At 31.2% G+C, this 10,611-nt stretch overlaps 1 protein-coding gene across 1 annotated transcript; it reads left to right on the top strand.

The window, feature by feature from the left end:
• The first annotated feature begins 3,923 nt into the window (after positions 1-3,923).
• LOC149491674 (protein NRT1/ PTR FAMILY 3.1-like) lies at positions 3,924-7,854 on the top strand. The gene is made up of 4 exons (XM_089717134.1): positions 3,924-3,993; positions 5,095-5,312; positions 5,867-6,429; positions 6,854-7,854. Exons 1-4 carry the CDS (start codon positions 3,978-3,980, stop codon positions 7,791-7,793), a joined length of 1,737 nt encoding a protein of 578 aa, XP_089573260.1. The 5' UTR covers positions 3,924-3,977; the 3' UTR covers positions 7,794-7,854.
• Positions 7,855-10,611: the final 2,757 nt, after the last annotated feature.

Here is a 10,611-nt window from a genome sequence, read left to right as displayed (position 1 = left end):
ACAGAATCAGGATCCATATAACAGAATCAGAATATAACAGAAATCAGAATCAGGATCGTATAACAGGAACAGTCTCACAAACCCATGGTGACCCACTTCATCCAATTCCACACAAACAAAGCACAGCAATATCACAACACAATTAATCAAACATTGCAATCAAATGCAGACATATTAATCAATCAGACATCGTAATGCAATGCACAATTTAACATCCAAAATCAATGCAAATAATAAATAAAAATAGTATTAACAATAAACAACAATAATAAAATAAATAACAATAATAACAATAATAATGAAAATAAATAAATAAAGATGTAAATAATTAAATGAATAATAAAGATAATAAATCATCAGGGCACTATTTATATGTACCAAATTATAGAACTAATCTAAATAAGTTATTAATTATGTTGTTATTAAAACTAGTCTAAGTTCTATCGAAATTTCGGCAGCACCTCCCCTAAAATTGGAATATCTACCGTTTAGATAACACAGTATTATTATATATTTATCAATCAATACACACAGCCCATCCGTCTGGCAATCAATCAACTTAATTCCCATCCTCCTTCAATAGCAACGTCATAGCTAACAAACCATTTAAATCGTCTATCCATTATACATTACTTTTTTATACATACATACATACATATAATATATATATAATAATATATATATATATATATACACCCTCTAATACAACACAAAAACTCAAATGGTTGATGCCAACTTGCAGAAATAAATAAATGTACTATACTAGGCTACAAATTCCAGAAATAAATAAATTGAAATAATTGCTTGCCAAATCTAAAAGTCTAGACTTCATGATTAAATTTTCATATTTTACACACTAGCTAACTCACTACCTAACAAGAACTTCATTTACAACTTCAAATACCCATCCCAAACATTATAATTCAAAGAACCAACTAATTAACTGTTGCTAGCTCATGGAATTCAAAATGTTCTATTTAATACCCCCAAATATATCCACTGGTTTGCACATAACTTATTAAAATTCAATTTATAACTCATTCAAAATGGAAACAGTTCAATAATTTCTTCATAGGATATTAAGAACTTGAGCATATAGCTAATTAGTTATTTTCAACCTAAAGAACCCTAAATCCTTCGTAAAGATTTATAATAGATGCAATACCCTAACCATCCCAATATACGAATCAGTTTATATACCAATTTAAAGAGCAACAATTCGAAATTCCTAATCACATTCACCTAAATAGTAGCTAGATATATAAATTTCTACAATAGCTCAAGCATTGGTGCCAATGTTGCTGTCAAATCATGCTATATCTATTCTTAAATTGAAATCCCCTTGTTCATGCTAACTTATCCATTAATTTAGCTAATAATTAAACTAAACTAGAGAATCAATTAATAGTAGGAGCTAAAGTCTAAATTTATGCAATAGTTTGATTCATGATTCAAAACCTTCATCTTTGATCAAGGAACTCATAAACTAAATTGTTGAAGGTTGGAAATTGACTTACCCAGCTGCGATACACGCCGGAAATCGAAATTTTCTAGTTAGAACAATCGGCAGCGGCTCCTTTGTTCAAAAGCCAATTCTGTCGATGCTAACTTGGTCGGAAATGAATAGGATGGTGGCTGGAGAAATGCTAGAGATGAGGAGAGGGCCTGTGATGAGCTGGTGTCGTCAGAAAGTCGAGGAGCAGGAGACTCGACGCGATTTCCCGATCGAAGGAAGTCACAGCTCTCCTGCGCCTTCTGCGTGCTCCAGAAACGAAAGAGGAGAGAGGAAGGAATGCCGGAACTGCTGCGGCGAGGAGGCGACGACGAGGAGGCGACGACGAGGAGGCGCTGGTCTCAGGCGGTCGGAGAAATGAGAGGAGGAGAAGGGGAGGGGTGGGTCGACGCTGGAGAAGAAGGACGAAGAAGAAGAAAAGAAGAAGAAAAAAAAAAAAAAGAAAAGAAAGAAAAGAAAGGAGAATTCTAAAGCTTCTAGACCATTCCGGTTCGATTCGAACAGGTTTGGTCTAATTTATGATTTGGCTCAATTTGTTTGGTTTTCGAGTTTTCGCTTGGTTTTCAAAAAATCGAATTGGTTACGGGTCCAGTTTAGCAATAAAATACTGGCTGGTATAATCTCATTGGTTGAAATAAAAAATTTAGTTTTTAAATGAAAATTCTACGAAATTAAATTTTCGGGTCGTTTCAGTATATAGACAGTTTATAATATTTATATATATGAAAAATTAACTTAATTAAATTTAAATTGTTAAAAGAAAACTTAAAATTGATTGATAAGTAATTTTATTTTTATGAAAATTCGATTGTCAAATTATAGTAATATTTGTTATTATAAATATGTTCTTTCCTTTAATTATTGAAATTTTTATTATAAATATTTTTCTTTAACAATTTATTGAATTATTTATTAGTTCATAAAATTCTTTTTTCTATTTTGTGCATTTTCTTAGAATTTTATAATATAAATTGTTCATAATATTATAATTTTAGAAAAATTAATAAAATTAATATATATACATAATAGAAAATTATTTATTTAAATTAAATTAAATTTATTTGTAACGAGTACAAATAGCATAAAACACACGTTCGAAAAAGTTATATATAAGTGAGAATGGTGGGAGAATATTGAGATTGCCAAAAAACGTCCATACTAAATTATGATCGACAAAAATATCACTAATTACATTAATTTTATTGGTTGAAAAATAAAGATAATTTTATTATTAACTTTCTATTTAAATCTAACTTCTATTAGATAACATAAGTATATTATATATTATAGAAGGCATATCTTGAATATGGTAAGAATAAAATCTCTTTAAGAATTTAAATTTTATTAGTTGAAAATAAATATAATGTAATTTTAAATAGTTAAATTAATTTTCCATCAAATCTAAATTCTGTTAGATAAATTAAAAAATTATATTATATATTAAATAAGGCATATATTAAATAGGTAAGAATATAATATTTTAAGAATTTTAATTTTATTAGTTAAAAAATAAAGGTAACTCTCTTTGAAAAAACAAGAAAAAATAAAGGTAATTTAAATTTGGTTGGTTATATTATAATATATGAAGAATATAATATATTTTAATTATTATTTAATAAATCTTTAGTTTAATTAGTTCTATTTGTTTCCTACAAGTAACTTATTTTACAAATAAATAAATAAAATTTATTATTATTTATCAAGGAATATATTATAATATTTGTTATTTGTCAAAAAGAAAAATATGATCCACTAGAAATATATATAAAATTATGATATAGCACATCATATTAGTGAAATATATACCATGTTAAAAGAATTTTTTTTTCTAAAAAAAGCGACCATAAAATTATAAAATTAATTATAAACAATAATGGCTATCTATATATAATTATATTATTCTATAATATATTTTCAAAACTTAATTAATAAACCAAGTTAAACCTTCATTTTGAGAAAATTTTCTCACGTAATATCTTTTTTGCACTTTATTTTATTTATTTTTATTTTAGATGTTTATTTACTTTATTGCTTTATACTTTTAAATGATATCATTTTGAAAATTAGTTCTATTGTGGTTGATTTTGTGTTGGTATTTGCTTAATAGTCTAAGCCTCAACGAAACTATAACCAAAAAAATAGACAACAGGCAATGATTTCTTTTGGAATGTAAGAATTAATAACTTTAAAGACAATAAGAAACAAGAATAGGAAATAATAAAGTTGAGAAAATATAACGTAAGACACCACGTCAGATTCCAATAAGTAAATGAGTGTAGGACCACCGTCCCTTATAAGTTGGGCTGGGCAGGCACGTCCTTATCCCCAATATGTTCATCCCATGTGCGTACATATATACCACAAACCTTACCCTCAAGTAGACATGGAACAACCAGAATGGAGTTGGGACAACAAGCAAATTGCAGACGATGAGAAGGTTAAGAAGCTCGGAGGCATCAAGACAATGCCATTCATTCTTGGTGAGTTTTAACCCTTTTTTTTTTTTTTTTTTTTGTTTTTTCTTTTAACTTAAAGACGTGGTTAATAAATTTTGTTCCAAATAATAACTTCCTAAGTAATTGTGGCTTGATTTTTATAATTTTGTTGTTATTATTAATGAAAATTTGATTCTAGTTGATGTTTTCAGTGTATTAAGCTTAATACTTTTGTAAATTGAAACGAAATACAGTTGAAAATAGTGAAATCCGTTTTTAACTTATTTTCACGCCAAAAATGCATTTTATTACATTACATATCAATAAACGTATTAGAACAATTAACTTGACGAAACGATTAACTGTAATTATTTAGTAAAATTTTAGTAATGGTTATTATTAAAAAATAAAATGATTGCTAAAATTATAATTATTACACCTGGCTTGTGTTCCGGCCAATCTAAGCTATTTTATTAGATAATAATTATAAATAAAACACCACATGAAAGTATTAATTTAAAAAAAAATATTATCAATTATTTTATAAAATTAATATATATTTTAAATATAATAAATATAAATAAAATAAAATAATAAAAAGTGAAATTATTTACAGTGACCTCAAATTCAAATATCACCCGTGAATGCTTTCTTAGTATATATATATATATATATATATATATATATATAAGAAAACCCGGGAATGCTTAAAAATCTAAAACAATAATTTGCTACTGCCACACCCTTCTTCTTATTAAAAATAAAAAATAAAAAACAGAAAACAAAACTGCATTTCAGACAGAACTGGGGTCCTTATCACACCTCATTAGCCAAAAAGCTGACAAGCATGTGGTGAAGAGATTCATTCTGTGGTTATAGCGGCGGTGATTGTTTATCATTCTCTATTTTTCTTCTTTAAAAACTCTCTTTTTCTTATTTTATTGTCTTGGAATCCAAAGAGAAAATTGCAAGAAATTTTTAGAGAAAAAAATTTAAGACGACAAAAAATTTTGAAAATGGAAAGAAAAAAGATAAATTGAATGAATTTCTATATTTGATTTCATTTTTATTGTTTAGACAATCAATTGTAGATTTTATTTATAACTTATAAGCAAATAATGCAAGACTAATGATTTTTTTTTTTAGCAAATGAAATATGTGACAGATTTGCAGCCACCGGATTTCATGCCAATATGATAACATATTTGACACAGCAGCTGAACTTGCCTCTAGTTAAGGCCTCTAATACTCTCACCAACTTCGGTGGAACGGCTAGCTTCACGCCCCTTATCGGTGCTTTGATTGCCGACTCTTTTGCAGGCCGCTTTTCGACCATCATCGTCGCTTCCGTTATCTATGAACTGGTATCCTCTTAATAATGACTTTTACATTCTGTTTGAAAAATAAAATAAAATAATGAGAATTCTTGATTTTTTTTCATAGTTATATTCTACTATTGTGTTTGGAAGCATGGAAGGAAAAGAAATATTTTCTTTATTTTGAAAGGGTAAAAATCTTAAATGAAAAAAAAAAAATTCAATGTTAAAATTGAGAATTATATTTTTATTTATTTCCACATAATAAAACATAAGTTATTTTAAAATATTTAGATAATTTATAAAAATAGGTGAAATTTCAAATTTCTTTCATTATTCTTTTTCTAAATTAAGGGGATTCCAAATATATTATTACGCGGGATATAAAGTAAGTGAAATATTATTTTAAAATATTTAGATAATTTATAAAAATAAGTGAAATATTATTTTCTTCAATATTTGTTGCATTATCCAAACAAGGAAAAGATTTTTTTCTAACTATTTTCGTGATTATTTTCTTTTTTCATCCAAACAAAAGCTTTAATCCTTAATAATTGTAGTTATCTTTTACTTAAAAGAAACATATATGCCTTCTGTCACAGGGAATGATCAGCATCACCGTATCAGCAGTGCTACCATCACTCCGGCCACCTCCATGTCCAACCCAACAAAACTGTAAAGAAGCCTCAAGCTCCCAGTTATGGGTCCTTTACATGTGCCTTCTACTCACCTCTCTTGGCACTGGTGGTATTAGGCCTTGCGTGGTTACCTTTGCTGCAGACCAAATCGATATGACCAAATCAAGTGTTAATTCTCGCAAATGGAACTTCTTCAACTGGTACTATTTTAGCATGGGAATGGCAACCTTAACTGCCTTGACTATTGTAGTTTATATACAAGATAATGTGGGTTGGGGTTGGGGCCTTGCAATCCCAACTATAGCCATGGGCGTTATCTATTATAGCTTTTGTAGTTGTTCTCCACTTTATATCAAGTTAAAACCAGGTGGTAGCCCTTTGATCAGATTGGCTCAAGTGATTGTTGCTGCTGTGAAGAAGAGGAAAATAGCATTGCCAGATGACCCTACGCTTTTGTACCAGAATAGAGAGCTTGATGCTTCTATTTCTGTCAATGGAAGGCTTTTACACACCAATCATTCAAGTACGTTTTATTAAGTCTTAATCTAATTTAAAACCAATGGAGCAGTTATAAGTTTATGCACAAAGTTCAAAAAACACCAATCTTTACTTAGTTATTTGGAGCCAGTTTGATTAAATATGTTGGTTAATGGGAAATACTTTATAGATCATGATTCATTCATAGACCATCTCACATGGATGCATTCCATGCATATGGATCCATCCTCGAAAATCATTTCAAAAGAGGTGGTATAAAATGAACCATGGTCTATCTAACAATAGTGGAGTACTTATCATGTATCTCATCCTTAAAAATTTCAAGTGAAAAAAAGAAAAACAAAAGCAACTTTAATTCATATTCTGCCTAGTTAGCAGTAGACTGCATAAATTTGTCCAAAGCAGAATTAGAATCAATGCTTTAATTAATCTCAATACCATTTAGACCTGCAGGTGGCTTGATAAAGCTGCAATTGTAACAAAAGATGATGAGCAAACAGATTCGAAGACGCTAAATCTTTGGAGGCTGGCTACGGTCCACAGAGTTGAGGAACTAAAATCCATCATTAGAATGTTACCCGTTTGGGCATCTGGGATCTTACTTATAACCGCTTCTTCACATCTGCATAGCTTTGTCATCCAACAAGCTCGCACTATGGATCGTCATTTGTCGCATTCTTTCGAAATCCCACCAGCGAGCTTATCCATTTTTAGTATTTTAACGATGATGATAGGGCTCGTCTTATACGAGCGCCTTTTCGTCCCTTTTGCTCGTCGTTTCACTGGAAATCCCGCAGGCATCAGTTGCCTGCAGAGAATGGGAATAGGCTTTATTGTTAACATAATTGCAACTATTATTTCAGCATTAATTGAGAGCAAAAGAAAAGCAGTGGCTGCCCATCACAACTTACTGGATAATCCTAAAGCCATTATTCCAATAAGCGTGTTTTGGTTAGTTCCTCAATTTTGCCTTCATGGAGTAGCAGAAGTTTTCATGTCTGTTGGGCACTTGGAGTTTCTTTATCATCAATCGCCAGAAAGCATGAGAAGCACAGCTGCAGCTCTGTATTGGATAACTATAGCAATGGGAAATTATATCGGTACACTTATTGTCTCTCTAGTTCACAAATATACTGGCCAAGAAAATAATTGGTTGCCTGATACCAATCTTAACAGGGGAAGATTAGATTATTATTATTGGCTTGTAACAGGTGTCCAAGTCATAAATCTTGTTTATTATGTAATTTGTGCTTGGTTGTATACTTATAAACCCTTAGAAGAGGCCAAGGAAGAAGATAATGAAGAGATAAGGATCGGATATAAAAAGTCGAATGATAAAAATGGGGGGAGAGAGGTGGAACTCAATAGAAATGAGATAGTTAAGGTTGTATAACTTCTCACGATGAGTATGAAATTTACAATAAATGGAATCCCAAGAATTTTAATTTAAAAAAGGTGTCTTGTTCTTTATTTTCATTTTTATTTTGAAATTTTCCCTTCGTATGTTCAAGTTATGTTTTAAATACATGTCCTTATGTTGAGGGTGTCGTAATTGACCACCTTCGCCGTCCTTAGATAAAGGATCTTAACCACCTTCGGCATCCCCCTCCTTGCGGTTAAAGTAATGACTTCGGGCATGGCCAGCTCCCATAGTGTGACGGGCGGTGTGTACAAGGCCTGGGAACGAATTCACAGCCGTATGACTGACTGGTGATTACTAGCGATTCCAGCTTCATGCAGGCGAGTTGCAGCTTGCAATCCGAACTGAGGATGGGTTTTTGGAGTTAGCTCACCCTCGCGGGATTGACCCTTTGTCCCGGCCATTGTAGCATGTGTGTCGCCCAGAGCATAAGGGGCATGATGACTTGACATCATCCTCACCTTCCTCCGGCTTATCACCGGCAGTTTGCTCAGTCTTTCAAACTCAACAGTGGCAACTAAGCACAAGGGCTGCGCTCATTGCAGTACTTAACCCAACACCTTACGGCACGAGCTGACGACATCCATGCACCACCTGTGTCCGCGTTCCCGAAGGCATCCTTCCTCTTTCAAGAGGATTCGCGGCATGTCAAGCCCTGGTAAGGTTCTTCGCTTTGCATCGAATTAAACCACATGCTCTACCGCTTATGCGAGCCCCCATCAATTCCTTTGAGTTTCATTCTTGCGAACGTACTCCCCAGGCGGGATACTTAACGCGTTAGCTACAGCACTGCACGGGTCGATACGCACAGCGCCCAGTATCCATCGTTTACGTTGGATCCCTCTTGTTCCTGTTTATTCCCCTTCGTTTCGGAAGTTGTTTCTATTTCTACATCTGTTTCTTCCTCCCTTTCTTCCGATGAGTGTTCTAGTCGACCTAGAGGCGATGACTTATTTAAAATATATATATGTAGGCTCTATATGTCATGCTATGCAAATGGGGTATTCTATAGTGTACTGGGCCATAAGATGTAATACAATTAAAAAATAATGGGTATAAAGGAGAACACATATATATATATATATATATATATATATATATATATATATATATATATATGAAAACTGAAATAAAAATAAAGTTTGAAAGTTATTTCTTTGTTTAATATTCTATTTTGCTCTTTCTAGAGATTTTGATTTTTTATTTTTCTATGTTGTGGTAGAATGATTTAAATATTTTAACTAAAATTTTATTATAAATTATCAGTATTGATTATTTAAAGAGTTTATTTTTATGTGTACATAATTACTTTTTGTAAAATATGGTATTCTGAATTATCCTTCTCTATTACGCCTCTACAATTTCTGTCTCCTTCTTTCTTACGCCTCCACAGTTCAACTCTCGCTCTTTCTCTCTCTAAAAATCAACTCATCTATTTAACTATCGAAGCTCTCTCATTCTCTCGATATTTCTTGAGGCAAGTCCTTAATTTCCACTCTTCCAATTGCAATCTTAGTCTCTGTTAATATTTTTTTCTTTTAGTTTTCTTTTTATTTTTACTAATTTTTCATTTAATTGGCTCAAATACTAACATTCTTTTCTCAATTATATTATACCTTTGCATGAACAATAAATTGATATATTGTGAAGAATGCGGGGTGCTTCTTTCTAGATCATACATGAGTTGCCTCCTTGTGCTTCAATAATGGTTCTGGGGATCTCTATAATATTTGTTATGATTGTTGTAGCAAAAACAACATTGATCATTACAAGGATGCCACCTTTGTCGATAATCAAAAACTCGAGTGCTTTGCAATTGAAGGCTCTACAGATAAATGGCTCCGCAACCCAAAGCTCTGCTATTAAGGCATGAATAAAATGATATAATTATGTTACTGTTAGAAGCATCAAACAACAACTTCATGCATATAATAATTAATATCCATCTTGATTTTTCAGATAACTACGAGGGATAAGCTTACAACAGATATACTAGGGGTTTTGCTGGTGAATTTAGGAATAAATACTACAAAGTCTACGACGCTGTGAATTGTTAACTCTTCTTTTTATTTGTTTTCTTTGTGTTGAGCTATAAATCATTATTTTTATAGTATTATTAATATTACGAGCAAGCATTCTCCGATTTCTAAGTATAATTTACTGAAAATTTTAGACGTACCCAATGTGATTGCAACTCAATGTGAGTGCAACTGATGCATTCTCATATTTGGATTATTGGTATAGGTGTAATGCAATTGTAGCAATTGTATCACAGTTTGGATTCTCAAAACTTATTTGTTCTTTTGTTTGATTACATTGTGTTTTGCATGAGTTTGACCATGGATGTAGAGTTGGGTTGGACACTATGAACAAGATGGTGAGGTTATTTTTTCATTAATTTTTAAACAGTGAGTTGCAACATTTATATAATACTATATATGATTAATATTTTAATTTTGAGTTGCTTTCTCATGTTAAGATTTACTATTTCAAAAAGATAGAAAAGTGTTGAGAACCTAATAAAGTTTTACCAATTACAAGCATTGAGATCAAGCTTGCATGTGTTTTCCTTTAGTAAATTTTTATCTCACGAGGTCTTTGATTTGGTTTGCAGGGAAAGTTTGACGCAAACAAATTAGAGAAGAAGAGAAAGAAAGTGTGGTGCAAACAAATTAGAGAAGAAGAAAAAGAAAGAAGAAAATAATACATTCCCTAAAATATATATGTATATTAATTTGTTTATGTTATCAAGTAGGATAGGAGACTTATTTTTTTAATGTAGTTTATAATT

The sequence above is a fragment of the Jatropha curcas genome, unplaced genomic scaffold, assembly GCF_041381405.1.
Source record: "Jatropha curcas cultivar XTBG-Jc1 unplaced genomic scaffold, XTBG_Jcur_1.0 HiC_scaffold_918_pilon, whole genome shotgun sequence".
NCBI classification, from domain to species: Eukaryota; Viridiplantae; Streptophyta; class Magnoliopsida; order Malpighiales; family Euphorbiaceae; genus Jatropha; species Jatropha curcas.
Note: the sequence above shows the minus strand (reverse complement) of the source record. Positions and strands in the feature narration are given on the sequence as shown.